Genomic DNA, 21039 nt, shown 5'->3' with positions numbered 1-21039 from the left:
CCCTCCATCGGGTGGCCGTCCGCTGAAGAGGCAAAGGGCTCACGACGGGCACCATGCCTACTCGGACGCTGCTGACCCTCTGGCGAAGGTGATTGTGGCGGAGGGCTACTCCGTGACGGAGATCACTGCTGAGCAGTTGACTGTTGAGGGGTGCGGTCTCGAAGAAGATCGACGGGATCCAGGAGGGTCCGGTGCCCAAATTCCACGGCACCTCTCTAAGGAGTGGTGCGGCGGTGGTAAGGTAAGGGATGAGGCGTCGCTGGGTTGGCTCGTGGGGCGGATCGGCGGCATCATTCCGTGGGAGGGCGCCAGGCTCAAGGTGATGGGCACGGACGCGCTTCAAAAGCAGCACAGGGCGGTGGTTTGGGTCCCGGGACCTCCCGAAGGCACGGCCACGGTCCTAAAGCGGCTGGAGAAGCAGAACCCAGGTCTCGTCACCGGGAGCTGGAAAGTGTTTGCGGAAAGGGTAGGGGCCACCAGGGAGGGTGGAAACCTGGTCCTCGGTGTCCCGGAGTCCAGTGTCCTCAAATTGAAGACACTGGACTTCAAACCATTCTTTGGGCTCGACAGAGTTGCCTTTCGGGTAAGTGGGGCCCAGGGGCGAGTAAGGGGGGATAAGGAGGAGCCCCCTAAAACGTTCCCGTAGTTAAATGGCGGGATTGAGAGGGGTGGCCTTCACCCAGATTAATCTGCATCACAGCAAAGGGGCTTTGGCTGTTCTGGCCAGGCAACAAGCTGGGAGGCAAACATGCATATCACTGATGCAAGAACCCTGGGTAATCCGGGGTTGCATCAGGGGCTTGGCGGCCTGCGGTAGGCTCTTTAGGGCCCCATCAGTGGATCGGCTCAGGGCCTGCGTGGCCGTCAAGGGTATGGAAACCCAGCTGATACCTCACCTGTGTTCCAAAGACGTTGCGGCTGTAGAAGTGAATTTCCAGGCAGTTGATACAGGAGGTAGTGGAGTGGAGGGTCTCGACGGAGCCCTCGCTCTCTGACCATAGGCAGATCACTTTCAGGATAGCTAAAACTAGGGGGAAGGAGGTCAAATTCAGGAACCCGAAGAAAACCAAGTGGGATTCCTATAGGGAAGACCTGGCCAGCAGTCTCAAAGACTTCCCTAAGAGGCACGGGACAGAGGATAAACTGGAGACCTGTGTGGACTACTTGCAGAGGTCTCTGGTAAACTTCTACGAAAGTAATTGCTCCGAAAGGGCGGTTACAAATAGTAAAGGAACTTTCTGGTGGACCCCTGGACTGCAGGGTCTCAGAGTGGCGGCTCGTAGGGCCTGGAACAGAGCTAGGAACACGGGCCGCCAATCCGACTGGGAGCTCTCTAGGAGGGCACTGTGGTTAGGGCGAAACTGGAGAGCTGGAGGAAGTTTTGCGAGGAAGTGCCCGAGGGAATGCCTGAAACGGCAAGAATCTGCAGGATCCTCGCTAGGAACCCGGATGCGTCTCTGGAAGCCATCACACTCCCTGATGGGACGGTGGTGACTGGAGAGCGATGTCTGGAGCATCTACTGGAAGTGAGCTTTCCGGACTTCCATAGGGAGCCGGGAGAGCTACTTGCATATAAGGAGCCGGGCTCACTCAGAAGAGCCCGACAAGCAGACTGGCGAATGGCGGCCAAGATTGTCATGCCCGAGAAGGTCAAATGGGCAATTAACACCTTTAAGCCCTACAAGTCAGCGGGACCAGATGGCGTCTTTCCGGCTCTTCTACAAGAGGGACTGGAACAGATCGTGGGCCCACTGACCCGAACCTTAAGGGCTTGTATCGCGATAGGCTACACACCCAGCGCATGAAAACTGGCCAGGGTAGTTTTCATCCCGAAAGCGGGAAGAACGAGCTACACCAAGGCAAAGGATTTCAGGCCAATTAGCCTAACATTGTTTTTCCTTAAGACATTGGAGAAACTGGTGGACGCGTATCTGAGGGAGACAACACTGTGGAGTCACCCTCTCTACAAAAATCAGCACGCGTATCGTTCGGGCTATTCCACCGAGACTGCTCTACATCAGACGGTAGCGTTTATTGAGGAGCAGCTGGAAAGGAAGGGCTACGCAGTGGGTGCTTTCTTGGACATAGAGGGCGCCTTTAACAACACACCGCACGAGGTAGTGTGTGAGGAAGCCGCCAGAAGGGGTGTCCCGATGAAGCTCGTCGAGTGGATCTGGGGCATGCTAGGGAGGCGTGTGATGACCTCGCTGGGAACTGCGAAAGTCTGTGGGTGGGTGGGAAAAGGCTGCCCGCAGGGCGGAGTACTTTCCCCACTTTTATGGTGCCTGGTAGCAGACGGTTTATTAAAGGCACTGGACGATAGAGGCTTCACTGCACAAGGCTACGCGGACGACGTGGCAATACTTGTGCGAGGCCCTTTTCTAGAGACGCTTCTAGAGCTCATGCAGGGGGCACTGAAAGTTGTAGAAAAGTGGTGTCAGAGGACGGGTTTGGCGGTGAATCCACTAAAAACCGGTCTTACTGTCTTCACTCGCAAATACAAAGTGGGCACCATTGTAGGACCCACTCTTGGAGGAGTAAGGTTAGTTCCGACCGAATCAGTGAAATATTTGGGAGTTATCCTGGATAGGAAACTGCTTTGGGAGGAGCACCTTCGTAACCGGTGCAAAAGCTTGTGCCAGTATTTTTGGATGTGCAGAAGGACCTTTGGCCAGACTTGGGGTTTGAAACCGAGTATGATACACTGGATTTACACAGCCATATTTCGCCCCAGACTCACATACGCAGCCGTAGTATGGTGGACTAGGGTGCAAAAGAAAACAGCCAAAGTTGCGCTGGAGCATGTCAGGGCTCTGATTTTGAGAGGGGCCCTGGGTGCTATTGTTACGACACCAGTGGCGGCGATGGGCGTAATGTTCGGCATCGAACCATTTCATCAGGTGGTAATGGCTGCGGCAGCAGTGGCGACATACCGTCTAAGATGCAAACTAAAATGGAAGAAGGGAGCCCAGCATACGAGGCTGCCGGAAAACGTTCTGCTGGATCCGATATTCGAGATGCGACAGGACAGAATACCTATTATTCAGGCTTCTGATAGGCGCTTCAAAGTGCATATACCGAGGCCGGAGGAGTGGGAAAAGGAAGGTGGAAACTTAGGGGCTCGAGTGCGTGGAGGAGATGTCTGGTATACGGACGGCTCCAAGACGGACACGGGCTCCGGAACCGGCTTCTTTGGCAGTCGAGAAGGATGGAAGGAGAGCATTTCTCTCGACAGTTATGCCACGGTATTCCAAGCGGAGATTGTGGCTATCCTAAGCTGTGCTCAGACCGTACGGAGTAGGGTAGAAGCGGGAGAGCACATCAGAATTTGTACGGACAGCCAGGCAGCCATCAAGGCGCTGGGGGCTCCGACAATAACGTCGCGGTTGGTTCAGGAGTGCAGAGGCGTTCTGAACGAAATGGCGAGAGAGAAAGAAGTCACCATTACATGGGTGCCTGGTCACTCGGGCATCCAGGGTAATGAATGTGCGGACCAGCTGGCAAAAGCGGGTTCAGAGAAAACGATGATAGGACCGGGGCCGGCTCTGGGAATCCCCTTTTGTCTAGGAAAGGGGAGGATCAAAGAATGGCTCCGCAGAGAACATCTAAGACACTGGAGAGTGGAATCTGAGTCCAAATGCAGACAGGCTAAAGCTCTAATGGGAGATACTCCTAATGAGGAACTGGCTTGGAGCATAAGGGCTTTAAGTAGAAGAGATGCCAGGACAGCGGTACACATACTGACGGGTCATGGCACCTTAAACTACCACATGTACAAGCTTGGACGTAGCGATACATCCAGGTGCAGGGCATGTGGAGACGACGAGGAAACAAGCCTTCACGTACTCAGCGACTGTCCTGCACATGCAGGGTTGAGACACAGGATGCTGGGCTCAGCACTACTTGGGCCCGAGCAGATCAGGGAGCTGTCAGTGAGGGATTTGATTCTCTTTTGGAGAAAAACAAGTCTCTCATGAGTAAGTTTATAAGGGGAGGCACAATGGACAATGTCTGGGTGCCGCGGGCGGCGCTTCGAAAGAGGAACGCCCCCCCGTTACGATATAATAATAATAATAACGCTTTGACTGAAACATCCAGTGCGCAATGTTATATTTGTGGAGCTAAAATTATTGAAATGATTAGCTTAAAAAATTTAGAACGTAGATTAAAAAATCCCTCAAAACTCAAATTTGGAATATTGATCCTTCATTCTTATATTAAATTTTTTGAATGTATCTTACCGAATGTACTTATCAAATATATATTTCTTATCGCTTAGATTTTAAACAATAGAGGTTTATCTCATTGATTGCAAACATTATTTTTGGCATGTAGCGGAATTAATAATTAATTAAGTGTACGGCAGAAATTTTAATACTTTATTATTATTTTAGTGATATTAATAATAATATTATATAATTATGTTATCATGATATAATAGCTTATAAAATACTACATAAAATTTGTATTAATTGACATAGTAACGCTGCTTTTTACGCAGCCAATTAGACATGATTTATTCCTGAATTCTCACGTCGACAAGTTACGCTTTTAATACATTATATTTATTAATAATAGCATATAATTGATTAATTAAACGAACTTACGTGAAGTTCGATTACAATTATGCTGTCTCGTCCGGATGGATAATCGTAGTAGCGTTCCGCTGCGCTATCCTCAACAGGTTTTTAACTAAATTTAAAAAAGGCGCCGCTCTGTTACACTCAGGCGCGCCTAACTGCACTCACGAGCCTTCATTAGTTCAAAGCAAACAAATCTGAAATATATGGTGTGGGTGGGAGGGACTCTCCATCCGGACGAAACAGCATAATTGTAATCGAACTTCACGTAAGTTCGTTTAATTAATCAATTATGCAATGTCTCGTCCGGATGGATAATCGTAGATGTTTAAAGCTCAGATTTGTAATGGAGTTAAAAGTAAATAAAGTACAACTTTATTTGCCTTTTGAACTTCTTGTCTATTTTATTATAAATGAACATATGACCCAACATACATGTGTAAGTCCGAAACACAAACTATATTTCTTTTTTTTTTTTTTACGAGAACTAGTATATAGCCTTATGAAATATTCAGGATCTTAGCCTGAAAAGATGAGTCCGTAATTATTGGTCGATTATAAAATCGAGCAAAAACATCCGAGGACCTGCTCCAACTAGTCCGTCTGATTTCATCTAAGCTAATGCCCCTACTTGCCGCGAGAGATGTTGAAGCATGGCGAGTAGAATGTGCTGAAAAAATACTTATGTCCACTCCCGCTGCGTCTAGTTCTGTCTTGACCCAACGACCTAGTGTCTGGGAAGAGACTGAATTGTGTGGCACACGAAAAAAGATAAAAAAAAAGAGTCGCAGCCCCTCTGACGGAGATCGCAAGTAACTTGAAAATAAAGTTTTATTAAGGAAACAATACAGAGTTCTGGTTTGTCCAGGAAGGGTTTGAATGCGAGTAAAGGCTGAACTTTCCCAACGCCGGAAGTTTTAAGCTTCGCCGGGATTTTTATGATTATGGAATCTGATATGATAACGTTCGATAATTGAATAGCTGCAAGCGTTTGCATTCTTTGAGCCGTTGTGAGAGCAAGGAGTGTTGGTTAACAACCAACTTCCTCGATATCTGTTCCAGCGAAAGATTTCCATGTGGATATAAAGTGGCCAAATGATCAATCACTGGAGATGGATCCCAGATGAAATCATAACGAGGGCGTTGTGGTTTTAAAGTTGCGACACCCTTGAAAAATTTCGTTATTAAAGGGTGAGACCCTATCTCTTCCGAAGAAATAAGAGATATGGCTGAACGATATGTATTTAAGGTAGCATAAGAGCCTACCTCCGAAAAGAAAGCGGATAAGAAATCTAGAAAAACAAAAACCGACGGGGCAAAGCAGCTGATCCCCTTCTGTTTACAGAAAAACCACCATAATCTAAGGGGTTTTGAATATTGCGCTATTATAGCGTCCAAAACTGATGCAAGCGTTGCAGTCAGTGCTGAGAACGGTGTCCCCTTGAGCAAAAAGACTTGCCGGATAATTTCGCGGCTACCAGGGAAATCCTGTTCCAAGCTGGGTGAACGTCTCTGAAAGGAGATGATAACATGTTAATGTCCGGTTCAAATTGGATTGGTTGGTTGACTATAAGTTGATTGAATAAAGGAAACCATGGCTGGGCTGGCCACCAAGGAACAACGACAACCCCTTCAGCCTTATCAGTAATGATCTTCCGTAAGACCTTGAAAATCAAAATGAAAGGGGAGAATGCATAAAAATAAAATTTGCTCCAATTTAATGAAAACGCATCAACTGCTTGTGCTAAAGGATCCGGATGCCAAGAGACAAAACGTTGGCACTTACTGTTAATCGATGTAGCGAACAAGTCAATATCGAAACGACCAAAATAACAGTTAATTCTGTCAAAATACTCCTGTCCAAGAGCCCACTCTGTTTCTTCCGACACAACTCGTGATTCAGTGTCTGCCTCAATATTCTGAACCGAAGAGATATATAAGGCATATATAAATATATCTCGCTTTGCGCACCAATACCAGATTTTACGGGCAAGTTCGGATAAAATGGGGAATTTGACCGAACCCATACGATTAATATACGAAAGAGCCGTGGAATTATCTACCCTTAAAAGAATGTTAGATCCTTGTAAGTGAGAGGCAAAGCATCTCAGTGCGTGAAATGTAGCTAAAAGTTCCAAATAATTAATATGATGTTGTTTGTCCTCTGGTGACCAAAATCCATGAGTCCGAGCTCCACCAGACGCGGCTCCCCATCCTGTTAAGGAAGCATCAGAGAAAATCTCAATATCGAAACGACCTGATCGAATATAATTGCGTTGTGACTTGTTTTTTAAAACAGCCTTCCACCATAAAAGATCCTCTCTGAGCGAAGCTGGGAGAGGCATCTGGGCTTCAAAATTATCGTTTGTTGCTTCAAGAGCTAGAAACTTTTCTCTCTCTAGGATTTTGGTATGCAGCATACCATACTGTACAGCCGGGCAAACAGATATCAGAGAACCAATATAACTTGCCAAAAAACGAATCTTGCAGCTGCTTTTACTTAACATGGTAAGAGTCATCTGTAGAAGATTATCTCTTTTGTCGGGCGGAATCGAGACCGCAAAATATTGGGTATCAAAAATAAAACCCAAAAATCGGCAAGAGTTCGTCGGCGTGAGTACACTCTTACGTCTGTTAATAATAAAGCCTAGAGAGGATAACAGGTTCATCGTTGTAGTGACATTTTCTGCACATTGATCATATGTGGGTGCGATGAGAAGAAAGTCGTCCAAGTAAACCACCGAAAAAAACCCTCTTTCCTAAAAGAATATAAGACTGGTTTTAAGATCTTTGTGAAGATATACGGGGCTGAAGCTAGTCCAAAAAGTAGGGCTCTAAACTGGAAGAGTTGATTCTGGAAACGAAATCGCAGAAATTTTCTATCATCCTGGTGAATAGATAAAAGGAGGTATGCATCCTCCAAATCAATTAAGGCCAAAAAATCATCTGCGGAGAGGAGGCGAATTACCATTTTCCAGTCCTCTAGTTTAAAATGCGGAGCTAAAATAAATTAATTGAGACGTTTTAAATTGAGAATAAATCTCCAACCTCCCGATAATTTCTTAATAACAAAATATGGAGAAAAGAATTGGTCCTTGCATTCCGTCACAATCTCGATTGCTCCTCTAACGAGAAGTCGAGAAATTTCCTGGGAGCAAATTTGCTCCTCAAACTTAGATAGGTGGATAGGAGGATCATTAACCTGAGAAGGCGGGTGTTGTGTGAACGGTAGCCTATAGCCAGCAATGGTCTGTAGGATTTTCTGGTCTGATGTAATTTCCTTCCACCGGGAAAAAAAATACCTGCCGGCAATATTTACCTCCTCCTGGCCTAGTGTCTCCTCGACTGGGACCTGGAGCGATATGATGACCGGTGATTGTTGTTCGCCGCCCCTGTTCTCCTCGTCGCCGATCTCGGGTATCTCACAGAGGCGCGGGCATTTCCCAATTTAACGGGGGCTACCTCCGTCGGTTGTTTGATCGGCTGCTGAACCCTCCGAGATATTGCTAGCGGCGTTTTAATGATATCCTTGGATGATTTTTCTATAGAGGCCGCTTTCTTTATCTGTTCTCCGAAAGAAGAACCAAAAAGGAGATCGTCAGCTGGAATAGCATCCGCTGTATTTTTAGCGATCAAATTAAGGGCGGGTGTGACCTGCGCCCTTCTAGTCAGAGAAAGCCGATAAAAGAGGTCCGCCAGAATTTTCGCTCCCTCATTGACCTTTGTGACCGCTATGCGAGCTTCAGGGCCGAGAGAATTTTGCGTAACTGGCCTAAGGAAATCTGTTATGGCTTTGCCTAAGGCGCACAGTGCTATGCCCACCTGATCTTGGTTCTTACCTCCATATTCATCCCTCTTGACCATGGAGTTGTTTTTGAGTGCTATTTTACACTCTTGATTCAAGGTGGGGGCCTTAAGAAAAGCTACTGTCTCGGGGGGAGGGGGGGGGAGTATTTTTTTAACAAGAGCTCTCGTTGATCTGCGGGAAGCCCGTTACGGGTCAGATCACGCCACCTCTGGGTTATTAGCTCGTTCTAGGGTAAGATTTCCTCTCCCTCCAGCTCGGAACCAAACAATTGTTTGGTAAGCGAATCTGTATTATCTTCTTCCGAGGCGGAGATTATGGGCAAGGCGTCTTCTAGCGTAACACGTTTAGATGGCCTAGGGGGCGAGTCGTCCTTGCCTAAGATCTTACCTGCCATAGCAAAAAAAAATTTGGGTAGTCCGAATAATTGGGCAAAAAAGGTTGTGTTGTCATGCCGCCTGTATTTCGCAAATACAGATCCAGCAATATCGTACACATCTGAATTTTGGGGGTCCGTTGGTCCCACTTGTCTCGCAAAGGATACCAAAATATTATCATTCAAGTCAGATCTCTGAGCGATAGATTCTGACTCCATACGTGACCCCTGGTTCTCCTGTTGTACAAGGGAAAAGGACGCGGACGCAGACGGGGAGGGGTGACGGGGCGCTCTAGCCTCTCTTTGCGTCAAAATATCAAGTAAGTGGGACATTTTCTTCTCCAAGCCCGCCAAACGGTCTGCCGATGGTGACCTCTTCCTCTTCTTTGACTTATAAACCGATTTTTCCATACCTGAAAAGCTGAAAACTAAAAAGGAAACAAAAAACCAAAAGGAAACTACGCCTAACGTGTTGAGGAATCGCACAACAGAAAAACAATAAAGGTTCGTGAGTGCAGTTAGGCGCGCCTGAGTGTAAGAGAGCGGCGCCTTTTTTTAAATTTAGTTAAAAACCTGTTGAGGATAGCGCAGCGGAACGCTACTACGATTATCCATCCGGACGAGACATTGCATAATAACCATTATTAATAAATATAATGTATTAAAAGCATAACTTGTCGACGTGAGAATTCAGGAATAAATATATATAATATATTTTTAAAAATAATGTACTTTAAAAAGTATTAAAAAAATATATAATAAGAAATTTTTAATATTTAATTTCTCATTATATTTGTCATATCTGTTTAAAGTACATTACTTTTTGAAAATATAATAGTTGACACATTAGTGCAAGATATAAAGATTACGCATAAGCATCAATTGATCTTGGTCAATTTAAGATACATGCATGCTGTTTGTTGAACTATTATGTCTTTGCTGTGTACTATTCGTGTGTTCTCACAAGTATCAATTTTGTAATTTTCCACAATAGTAATGAGCGATATTTTTGTTTGCAGTATGCCAAACCGTTCACCTGCGGAATATCATTAATAAGAGAAAAAGAAAATAATTTTTATATTATTCTCTGCTGATTATTCAATTATTACAATAATCAACAATATTCTGTTTCTTGAAATAACTAAATATTGCTTTTACATACCAATACAATTTCTTGGACCATGTCCGAAGGGTAGAAAATACATTAAAGGTCTTGATTTGGCCGCTTCATCCATGAATCTTTCAGGATCGTAAACTTCTGGATTTGGATATATTTCTGGGTTATGATGAATGCCATGGACAGGTATACCAATTAATTGATTTTTCGGAATAGTGACTTCAGAATTTCTAAAAGTGTAGGCCGATGAAGCCTGTCTCTTTAATAGTTCTATTAGCGGATACTTTCGCAACGTTTCTGGAAATCATTCATAATTATAACCGAAGTCCAACTTCTTTTTTCCTTATCTCTTAACTGTAAATTTTTTTGCATATGTTAAGTGTCTATTTTGTGTGTTGGTTCTTTTTTGTTTAGTAAATGTAGCTACCAATTTATTAAATAATTGACCAATGTTAAGTAATTTGGAAAAAGTTAACTGTTAGTAAATAATGTTGACACTTTTTTTATAGAAAAGAATGTCTGAAGATAATGATAATAAAATTTTAAGTAGATTTCTTATTGTTAAAAACAAAATAGAAGTTATGTTAGTTATTATTAAGATCAAACAGCTAAAAATAAACAAGATTATGATTTAATAAGTAAATATTTGTAAAATAAGATATTTATTATTTATTAGACAGTTTTTAAGTTTGCCATATTTGTTTTTTTTTACCGAATAATTCTCAGATAATAATCGAATTTACCTTTAAATACTGCGTCCAAGTAAGACATTGTGTTTATATCATCATATGTTATTTCTTCTGCTTTATTTCTGTTATTGGCTGCGCGTACACGTTTGATTTCTTTGCGGAGTCTGTCCTGGATCGACTGATTTACAGCCAATTCATACATTGTGTGAGTCATCGTTACGGAAGATGTTTCATATGCGCCAAAGAAAAATGTGAACATATTTGCAGCAATAAAGTTATTTGTACTTTCTATAGAAAAAAGTGCGAAAAAATGTATGTTAAATATTTATACTTACAGCATCAATGTTTAATAAATAAGAGTATTTTTGTCAACCTTTCATTATTTCTCTGAAAATTTTAAGAATTGTAAGAAGCTTTTATACCTGGTTTAATCAACTTTCCGTTTTCTTGGAGTCCCATAACGGCATCGGTAATATCGTGCCTAACAATACCATATTTTTTTCTGTAACCGTCAATATCTTTGACTAATTCGGTAAAAAATTGCAAATCTTCCGCATTGTTAAACATATAATAACCGAATAAATCGTATAATTTGTTGTATATTACTATATTTGGTAGCAAATCTGTCAACATTGTTTTCAATTTATTAGCGTTCATCCTCTTTTTAATATATTGTAAAACTTTACTTTCGCCATTTCTTAAAGTCTGCATATCATAACCAAACAGGCAGGTAGCACTCAAGTCAGCGGTATATTTTGCCGTCACTTGGCTATAATTTATTTGCTCATTTTGCAATAACAGTGTGTCCAACCAATCCTTAAAAATCTCCGAGCGTTGCAGTAACAAAGGAACCATACTCTTAAGTTTGCTTGGTGTAAATATGGGCGACACTTTTGCTCTTATGGGTTGCACTTCGTCTGTATTCATGTAGAAAATTTGATGGTCTAACGGTTCCGCCTATAATAAATATGTTTAGATTTTAAATGATAACAATATTATAGTTAAGAATCTTGTAGTTTTTATAATATCTAAGAGAATATGTAGAATTATTTTTGTCCAATATGTTCTTAATCTGCCGTATTAGAATATTAATTGACAGTAAATTTGATTGCATTTGAACATTTGACTTACTAGGATTATATGGCTCTATATGGTTCAAATTAAATTTTTTAAATTTTTTAAGAAATTTTTTAGCGATGAAAACTATTTTTTAATATTACATTTCCAATTTAATATTTAAGAGATTTAATAAAAAAATAAACAAGTAATAGCTAGTAAATAAAAATTATAATTGTAAACACTTTACGTACCTTTTTAGAATAATTAAAGCCTCGCCTTGAAAATATTGCACTGTCTGTAATTAAGACATCCTTGATCAATTCAGGATTGTTGACCATTAAAATCGGCACCGTTTGGTCGAAAAATCCTATCAACGGCTCACTTTTATACGTATTGTATATCTTTTTGTGATAATCTTTTCTACTCATTCTCTGTAATATGACATCCTTCATAGTGCCGAAGAATAGTATGGGTTCGGGCCCGGGTACACCACGCTTCTTCCAGAAATTAAATTTTATCTTGTAATAATAATAAAGCGCAAGGAAGAAGGCGATGAATCCGTATAATAGTTCAAGAAGTCCTAACATCTTTGATGTCTGTTGGAAACAATTCGTCATAATCAAAGATTTTAAATTACATCATTGATAGTTCACTATTATTTTTTACAGATATATTGATTGAATAATATGATTTAGCAGATATTACTTACACAATAAAAATTCAGAGAAAAGTGAAATATCAAGAATGTGTGCCACGCTATGATACAAATTTTACGTGCACTTTTGACTACCTCACGTATTTGAGAAAAAACAATTCTATGTAATGACTTGGACGAAGAAGCGTTTATAAATATGTGTCTGAAATGTTACAATATGTATTCTGTTACGCAGCAGTTTTTTTTTACTTTTATTTCTTGCAATTGTTTTTCTTCTAAATTTTGTAAATACGTATTTTAAAACTGTTACATGGTAAGTAGTGAGCGATAAGTTAACAAATGTACATATAATACTTGCATGCGCATATGTATTTAGAAATTTGGAATGCATGCTGCTTTATTTACTAGCCGTACTATTACCAATACTACAAAATTAAATTTCTAAAAGTATTCGATTCTATCATTATGTTAAACATGACTGTTGCTGACATGAATTTTATTATTAAATAAACACAAGTATTGATTTATACAAACTTGTGTAATTAAAATAATTTTAAATAGCATTAGTTGTTAAATAACAAGTCATTGTTCTGGGATATCAGTAACAAGTTTCAAAATTTTACTATTCATTGAAAATGTATATTTATAAGGCTAAATGTCAAGTTGTAAAATAGCTTATTGACTTTTCGCTTGTTATTGCTATCAATGTAATAATAATATGTATAGAGAACTACTACATTATCATATTACATGTCGCATTAGTACATTAAAAAAAATTCAATTAAAAAAGATAAAAAAATTAAATACCCGGGAAAAAAAGTTTATATCCAGTTATATATAATTATATATAATTTTGTAGATATAATTATGTATGGATTTTGACCTGATCTAATTACATATAAACAGATAAAATTGTTTTTAATTATATATAATTAGATCGTATTATGCATACTTCATATATATCTATGATTAGATACAATTATATATTTTTACAATTATAATTAGATCTAATCTTTGATGGGTCTATTTTTGTAGTAAATTAAAAAAACCAAAATATCGTCCCTCTCATGCCAAAACTATGAATGTGCACATTTTTTTCAACATTGTTTTTTTTTTTGTGAAATTATTTTATGCTACTTGATTTAGTATTTATATAGTTTTAAAGAATACCTAGAATACTTTAGATCTTAGGTACTTCTATGGTATCTTAGACTCTGAAACTCTGTAAATACAAAATCAAGTAGCATAAAATAAATTTTATAAAAAAAAACGAGGTTAAAAAAATTTGCACATTCATGGTTTTGACATTAGGGGAAAGTATTTTGATTTTTTTATTTACTACAAAAATAGACTCATCAAAGATTAGATTTGCATAAGGGAGACTTATCAGAGATTAGATTGCATAAGGGGGACGATATATTTTTACGAATAGATTATTTATTTATAATATTTATTAATTTATAAAAACAATCTCATATATAAAATATACTTATATATATAAAACAATATTCAGAATACTTAAATTTTTCAATAAAAGAAATAAAATAAATCAACATCATTATTATAATTTGCAATAGAGAGATTAATCTTTTTTCATGTATTGCAAACATGTGTAATGTGATGAATGTAGAAAGCACTTTGTCATACACGCGAAGAGAAAATAGCGCAGACCTTTTGAAACGTATACAATAATAGAGTCAAAACGAAACAAAAACTATATTATTTAATAAATTTGAAACTCGTATTCTTCTTAGTATTTTTAAGTTCCATTTATAGTCAATATATTATACTTTTAAATATATATTACATAAAAAAAATTCAAATAAAATTAATAATCAAGTGCTTTTATAAATTTAAAAAAAAAACTGAAATATCTACGTAAACGATAAAAAAATTGTGTAAAAACGAGGTTACTCTCTTTACTCATTATTTCTTGCTTCTCTTTTTATTTCTCCAATCCTTTGTGTTATAGCTCGATGTAAATCTTTTTTTGTTTGTATGATCCAACCATGTTTGGCCCCGTACTCAATAGAAAAATCTAAAAATGTAATTTTATGAATTTAAAAATCTATTACAAACTTTTTTATAATAAAAATTTCTATTTATTGTAATTTATTAAGATTATAATAATGTAAAAAATTATTACTTACCAACTATTGCTTTAATTGCAAAAGGATGTAAATATGAGATTTTAAGATTTTGTCGGTCTTTTCCTTGTGATCTAGGAGTTTGTCCAGTCAGAGTACAATTAATTAATGTTTCCTTTTTAAACACTCCCGTTAAAAGTCTTCTAGCTATCTGCGATGATCTATGAGAATTCCCTATTGCTGCATAATATATTATATTTCTACAATAGAAATTATCCTTTAAGTGTACCATCTGCAATCAATTTTCTTATGTTTAATAATTTACAGTATGATTTTGCATTTATTAATCATGAAATTCAATTAAAAATTAAATTAATATTTACTGTACAATAAATAATCCCATTTATGCCCGATTTCACCAACGTAGATTAACTATATAATCTTAGTTTAACTTGCTCTTCATCTTTTTCTAATTCTTCGAACTAGAAAAAGATGAAGAAAGTTAAACTAATGAGATTAAAGTTAATCTATATTGATAAACCGAGCATTAGAATATTTACCTTAGCCTCGAAGTTTTTTCCATATAACTGAGTATCTGTAGCTTCAAATTGTTCTATTTCAATATCATTATCCTTAAGATTTTCTATATTATCATCAACATTCTCTAAAGGATTTATACTATCATCAGCATTCTCCAAAGGATTTATATTATCATCAACATTCTCTAAAGGATTTATGATTTCGGATCGTGAGTCTTCTATATCCATTTCAAGATCATTAATGTTCTCTGACGAAGTTAATTGACAGGAATCTTTATCAATCTCCTTTAAAACTAGAAACAGATATATTCTATTATGTATACATTATACATAATGAAATGAACTATAATAGTGTACGTAATAGTGAAATGATAATATTAACATAACTTATATAATTTATGTTATACTATAATATAAATTTTAACAACAAACTTACAAGATCTTTTTTTTAACTCTTTTCTAGTTTCAAAAAGCATTTTTTTCAATTCTTCCTTTGTTGGACTATGATCCTGTAAAGGTATTTCAAATCATATTTAATTCATATTATTATTGATTGAAATAATATTCTGATTTAAATTATGCATTTTTGAAATACCATTCTTTTATTATCTTGCGAAATATTGTAATCATCAATCATTGTACTTGAACTTGATAAATCAATCGTACTGTTAACAATATGATTATTGTTAATAACATTATTATCAGGCAATTCTGAATTAGTATATTTATTCAGTACATCAAAAACTGCAGAATTTGATGTCTTCTGTATTTCTTTTAAGACCTAAGATTTCAATAGACAATTTATAAATAACAATATAAACAATATGAAAAAAATATGTATTAAAAAAAATTATAATTTACCTTTTTAGTATTATTTTTGCTTTTAGTATTAGCTGCTTTTGGTGTTATAGATGAAGAGTACAATGATTTTACTTCCTTTCTTTTGCGAAGAGACATTTCTCTTTTATTTAATTCTTTATTTTTTTTAGCTTTTTCCAATTTAAACATATCGAGACGTTTTTCCATATAACATTTATTATCTGCAATAATTTTTTAAAAGTTATTAAAAATTGCACACAATATAATGAAATCATTTTCTAATCTATAAAATTTCTTTATCAATAAAAGCATTTTTGAGCGTTGTAATTGAGTTATTTATAGTGAATAACAATTTCTACACAATAGATGTATATTATAATTCAACCTTACCTGAATGATCTATTACTCTTCCAGTATATTCTTTATTATTATAAGTAAATATCACTTCATCACCTTTCTTAATATTTTCTTCATCATAAATAACATTCTCATTTTCTACTAAACAGTGGGAATTGTCACTAGCACAGTACAAAAGAAACATTTTCAACAAATAATTTTCACAAAATATTAAAAAGGTCGAGATAGTCTCACACACTATGTGCCGTATCGTTATATTACACTTTGCGATTTAGTCTACTCTTGGCTATGTTTCCAGCAGTGATAATGAATAAAAACATATAATATTATGTACACATATCTTTCTAACAAATGGTAGAAGTGGTAAGACTGTTGAGAAAAAATTAATGCGCAGCATATTACTCAATCGAGAACCGTGTACACATGCCTGCGCCGCTTTGCGTCTGCGTTCGCGGTTTTCGATTGTTTACGCCAGCGCGTGATTCTGTCTTATTTCAATACATGTCAATACTTGTCATTTTAAGGTTAGATTTCCACACGATAGAAAATTATAATAATAGTACACGCAAGAAATCATTTAACGCTATTAATTTGAAGAGCCCCAGATGGACAGTGTAAAACAATGTAAAATTAGCAGTAGAAAATTGGAATAAGAAATGGCCAATGTGTGTGAATATATATTTCCACGAAAAAGATATAAATTATGGGAAGAAAATATAAATGTCTCGGTATGTATAGAAAATTATTTTTATATTTTCTATATGATTATTATATATGAAAGATAAACATTAAAATATATTTGAAATTTTTATGCAAATAGATTCCTGTTAGAAACCGTCAACGATGGGATAAAAAAATTGCATTATCAATTCCTTGTATGGATGAAGGTGACAATGATACTAATGAAACGGAAACAAATAAAACGGAACAAAATTTTACACAATCTTTGAATATAAGCCGTGAGAATAATTATTTAAGCAGAAGTAGCGATATTTGTACAGATGAGATATCCGACAATGAAATTTATGAATCTAATTATTTTGTCGATGATAATCATGATTATGAAGATGATATTGCGGCGTTAGATAATATAAGTAGACATTTATATTTTCTTCCCATAATTTATATCTTTTTCGTGGAAATATATATTCACACACATTGGCCATTTCTTATTCCAATTTTCTACTGCTAATTTTACATTGTTTTACACTGTCCATCTGGGGCTCTTCAAATTAATAGCGTTAAATGATTTCTTGCGTGTACTATTATTATAATTTTCTATCGTGTGGAAATCTAACCTTAAAATGACAAGTATTGACATGTATTGAAATAAGACAGAATCACGCGCTGGCGTAAACAATCGAAAACCGCGAACGCAGACGCAGAGCGGCGCAGGCATGTGTACACGGTTCTCGATTGAGTAATATGCTGCGCATTAATTTTTTCTCAACAGTCTTACCACTTCTACCATTTGTTAGAAAGATATGTGTACATAATATTATATGTTTTTATTCATTATCACTGCTGGAAACATAGCCAAGAGTAGACTAAATCGCAAAGTGTAATATAACGATACGGCACATAGTGTGTGAGACTATCTCGACCTTTTTAATATTTTGTGAAAATTATTTGTTGAAAATGTTTCTTTTGTACTGTGCTAGTGACAATTCCCACTGTTTAGTAGAAAATGAGAATGTTATTTATGATGAAGAAAATATTAAGAAAGGTGATGAAGTGATATTTACTTATAATAATAAAGAATATACTGGAAGAGTAATAGATCATTCAGGTAAGGTTAAATTATAATATACATCTATTGTGTAGAAATTGTTATTCACTATAAATAACTCAATTACAACGCTCAAAAATGCTTTTATTGATAAAGAAATTTTATAGATTAGAAAATGATTTCATTATATTGTGTGCAATTTTTAATAACTTTTAAAAAATTATTGCAGATAATAAATGTTATATGGAAAAACGTCTCGATATGTTTAAATTGGAAAAAGCTAAAAAAAATAAAGAATTAAATAAAAGAGAAATGTCTCTTCGCAAAAGAAAGGAAGTAAAATCATTGTACTCTTCATCTATAACACCAAAAGCAGCTAATACTAAAAGCAAAAATAATACTAAAAAGGTAAATTATAATTTTTTTTAATACATATTTTTTTCATATTGTTTATATTGTTATTTATAAATTGTCTATTGAAATCTTAGGTCTTAAAAGAAATACAGAAGACATCAAATTCTGCAGTTTTTGATGTACTGAATAAATATACTAATTCAGAATTGCCTGATAATAATGTTATTAACAATAATCATATTGTTAACAGTACGATTGATTTATCAAGTTCAAGTACAATGATTGATGATTACAATATTTCGCAAGATAATAAAAAAATGGTATTTCAAAAATGCATAATTTAAATCAGAATATTATTTCAATCAATAATAATATGAATTAAATATGATTTGAAATACCTTTTGCAGGATCATAGTCCAACAAAGGAAGAATTGAAAAAAATGCTTTTTGAAACTAGAAAAGAGTTAAAAAAAAGATCTTGTAAGTTTGTTGTTAAAATTTATATTATAGTATAACATAAATTATATAAGTTATGTTAATATTATCATTTCACTATTACGTACACTATTATAGTTCATTTCATTATGTATAATGTATACATAATAGAATATATCTGTTTCTAGTTTTAAAGGAGATTGATAAAGATTCCTGTCAATTAACTTCGTCAGAGAACATTAATGATCTTGAAATGGATATAGAAGACTCACGATCCGAAATCATAAATCCTTTAGAGAATGCTGATGATAATATAAATTCTTTGGAGAATGCTGATGATAGTATAAATCCTTTAGAGAATGTTGATGATAATATAGAAAATCTTAAGGATAATGATATTGAAATAGAACAATTTGAAGCTACAGATACTCAGTTATATGGAAAAAACTTCGAGGCTAAGGTAAATATTCTAATGCTCGGTTTATCAATATAGATTAACTTTAATCTCATTAGTTTAACTTTCTTCATCTTTTTCTAGTTCGAAGAATTAGAAAAAGATGAAGAGCAAGTTAAACTAAGATTATATAGTTAATCTACGTTGGTGAAATCGGGCATAAATGGGATTATTTATTGTACAGTAAATATTAATTTAATTTTTAATTGAATTTCATGATTAATAAATGCAAAATCATACTGTAAATTATTAAACATAAGAAAATTGATTGCAGATGGTACACTTAAAGGATAATTTCTATTGTAGAAATATAATATATTATGCAGCAATAGGGAATTCTCATAGATCATCGCAGATAGCTAGAAGACTTTTAACGGGAGTGTTTAAAAAGGAAACATTAATTAATTGTACTCTGACTGGACAAACTCCTAGATCACAAGGAAAAGACCGACAAAATCTTAAAATCTCATATTTACATCCTTTTGCAATTAAAGCAATAGTTGGTAAGTAATAATTTTTTACATTATTATAATCTTAATAAATTACAATAAATAGAAATTTTTATTATAAAAAAGTTTGTAATAGATTTTTAAATTCATAAAATTACATTTTTAGATTTTTCTATTGAGTACGGGGCCAAACATGGTTGGATCATACAAACAAAAAAAGATTTACATCGAGCTATAACACAAAGGATTGGAGAAATAAAAAGAGAAGCAAGAAATAATGAGTAAAGAGAGTAACCTCGTTTTTACACAATTTTTTTATCGTTTACGTAGATATTTCAGTTTTTTTTTTAAATTTATAAAAGCACTTGATTATTAATTTTATTTGAATTTTTTTTATGTAATATATATTTAAAAGTATAATATATTGACTATAAATGGAACTTAAAAATACTAAGAAGAATACGAGTTTCAAATTTATTAAATAATATAGTTTTTGTTTCGTTTTGACTCTATTATTGTATACGTTTCAAAAGGTCTGCGCTATTTTCTCTTCGCGTGTATGACAAAGTGCTTTCTACATTCATCACATTACACATGTTTGCAATACATGAAAAAAGATTAATCTCTCTATTGCAAATTATAATAATGATGTTGATTTATTTTATTTCTTTTATTGAAAAATTTAAGTATTCTGAATATTGTTTTATATATATAAGTATATTTTATATATGAGATTGTTTTTATAAATTAATAAATATTATAAATAAATAATCTATTCGTAAAAATATATCGTCCCCCTTATGCAATCTAATCTCTGATAAGTCTCCCTTATGCAAATCTAATCTTTGATGAGTCTATTTTTGTAGTAAATAAAAAAATCAAAATACTTTCCCCTAATGTCAAAACCATGAATGTGCAAATTTTTTTAACCTCGTTTTTTTTTATAAAATTTATTTTATGCTACTTGATTTTGTATTTACAGAGTTTCAGAGTCTAAGATACCATAGAAGTACCTAAGATCTAAAGTATTCTAGGTATTCTTTAAAACTATATAAATACTAAATCAAGTAGCATAAAATAATTTCACAAAAAAAAAACAATGTTGAAAAAAATGTGCACATTCATAGTTTTGGCATGAGAGGGACGATATTTTGGTTTTTTTAATTTACTACAAAAATAGACCCATCAAAGATTAGATCTAATTATAATTGTAAAAATATATAATTGTATCTAATCATAGATATATATGAAGTATGCATAATACGATCTAATTATATATAATTAAAAACAATTTTATCTGTTTATATGTAATTAGATCAGGTCAAAATCCATACATAATTATATCTACAAAATTATATATAATTATATATAACTGGATATAAACTTTTTTTCCCGGGTTGTTTAGTTTTATGCGCTGCGTTATTTTTAGTCAATACTGTCACGCTCGAATCACCTTGTGTATTATATACTTTATGTATAATTTTTATAGTTTTTGTATTATCGAAAAAAAAAATAACATTTGGAATATATTATGA

The 21039-nt window shown here is 35.3% G+C and overlaps 4 protein-coding genes across 6 annotated transcripts; 2 read left to right on the top strand and 2 right to left on the bottom strand.

Moving 5' to 3' along the window:
• Positions 1–1403: 1403 nt before the first annotated feature.
• Positions 1404–3977, top strand: LOC105667391 (uncharacterized). Its single transcript, XM_067361053.1, has 2 exons — positions 1404–1742; positions 1905–3977. Exons 1-2 carry the CDS (start codon positions 1404–1406, stop codon positions 3975–3977), a joined length of 2412 nt encoding a protein of 803 aa, XP_067217154.1.
• A 388-nt stretch (positions 3978–4365) lies between these two features.
• Positions 4366–12431, bottom strand: LOC105679217 (cytochrome P450 6B1-like). 2 transcript variants are annotated; one of them, XR_010891682.1, is made up of 7 exons: positions 12336–12431; positions 11878–12222; positions 10990–11524; positions 10622–10855; positions 9924–10175; positions 7900–9797; positions 4366–6092 (listed from the first exon to the last, which is right to left on the bottom strand). XR_010891682.1 is itself a non-coding variant. In XM_067361029.1 (7 exons), the coding sequence occupies exons 2-7, from the start codon at positions 12211–12213 to the stop codon at positions 9640–9642; spliced, it is 1452 nt and encodes a 483-aa protein (XP_067217130.1). In that variant the 5' UTR covers positions 12214–12222; positions 12336–12431; the 3' UTR covers positions 9330–9639. The 2 variants fall into 2 exon arrangements, 1 of the variants encoding a protein (XP_067217130.1); XM_067361029.1 differs by lacking the exon at positions 4366–6092 and having other exon boundaries at positions 9330–9797; positions 10990–11190; positions 11254–11524.
• A 776-nt stretch (positions 12432–13207) lies between these two features.
• LOC137001856 (uncharacterized) lies at positions 13208–15408 on the bottom strand. Its single transcript, XM_067361039.1, has 4 exons — positions 15344–15408; positions 14929–15200; positions 14432–14660; positions 13208–14319 (listed from the first exon to the last, which is right to left on the bottom strand). Exons 1-4 carry the CDS (start codon positions 15381–15383, stop codon positions 14201–14203), a joined length of 660 nt encoding a protein of 219 aa, XP_067217140.1. The 5' UTR covers positions 15384–15408; the 3' UTR covers positions 13208–14200.
• A 1971-nt stretch (positions 15409–17379) lies between these two features.
• On the top strand, positions 17380–20810 carry LOC137001873 (repetitive organellar protein-like). Of its 2 annotated transcripts, XM_067361059.1 has the most exons (8): positions 17380–17503; positions 17620–17872; positions 18042–18220; positions 18301–18486; positions 18574–18646; positions 18790–19061; positions 19330–19558; positions 19671–20810. In XM_067361059.1, exons 2-8 carry the CDS (start codon positions 17722–17724, stop codon positions 19787–19789), a joined length of 1209 nt encoding a protein of 402 aa, XP_067217160.1. In that variant the 5' UTR covers positions 17380–17503; positions 17620–17721; the 3' UTR covers positions 19790–20810. The 2 variants fall into 2 exon arrangements, with proteins under 2 accessions (XP_067217160.1, XP_067217159.1); XM_067361058.1 differs by having other exon boundaries at positions 17380–17872.
• Positions 20811–21039: the final 229 nt, after the last annotated feature.

This window comes from Linepithema humile, unplaced genomic scaffold (genome assembly GCF_040581485.1).
Source record: "Linepithema humile isolate Giens D197 unplaced genomic scaffold, Lhum_UNIL_v1.0 unplaced_2, whole genome shotgun sequence".
Classification (NCBI taxonomy): domain Eukaryota; kingdom Metazoa; phylum Arthropoda; class Insecta; order Hymenoptera; family Formicidae; genus Linepithema; species Linepithema humile.
Note: the sequence above shows the minus strand (reverse complement) of the source record. Positions and strands in the feature narration are given on the sequence as shown.

Bases quoted from the DNA above. Each gene is read 5' to 3' on its own strand.
- LOC105667391 (XM_067361053.1), top strand. From the start codon at position 1,404: ATGCCTGAAACGGCAAGAATCTGCAGGATCCTCGCTAGGAACCCGGAT. The intron at 1,743-1,904 runs GTGGGCCCACTG...TTTTTCCTTAAG, and splicing joins AAGAGGGACTGGAACAGATC to ACATTGGAGAAACTGGTGGA.
- LOC105679217 (XM_067361029.1), bottom strand. From the start codon at position 12,213: ATGTTAGGACTTCTTGAACTATTATACGGATTCATCGCCTTCTTCCTT. The intron at 11,525-11,877 runs GTACGTAAAGTG...TATTTATTATAG, and splicing joins GCTTTAATTATTCTAAAAAG to GCGGAACCGTTAGACCATCA. The intron at 9,798-9,923 runs GTATGTAAAAGC...GATATTCCGCAG, and splicing joins TGGTCCAAGAAATTGTATTG to GTGAACGGTTTGGCATACTG.
- LOC137001856 (XM_067361039.1), bottom strand. From the start codon at position 15,383: ATGCTTTTTGAAACTAGAAAAGAGTTAAAAAAAAGATCTT. The intron at 14,661-14,928 runs GTAAATATTCTA...AATTGATTGCAG, and splicing joins GAAAAAACTTCGAGGCTAAG to ATGGTACACTTAAAGGATAA. The intron at 14,320-14,431 runs GTAAGTAATAAT...TTACATTTTTAG, and splicing joins TGCAATTAAAGCAATAGTTG to ATTTTTCTATTGAGTACGGG.
- LOC137001873 (XM_067361059.1), top strand. From the start codon at position 17,722: ATGTTTCTTTTGTACTGTGCTAGTGACAATTCCCACTGTTTAGTAGAA. The intron at 17,873-18,041 runs GTAAGGTTAAAT...AAATTATTGCAG, and splicing joins AAGAGTAATAGATCATTCAG to ATAATAAATGTTATATGGAA. The intron at 19,559-19,670 runs GTAAGTAATAAT...TTACATTTTTAG, and splicing joins TGCAATTAAAGCAATAGTTG to ATTTTTCTATTGAGTACGGG.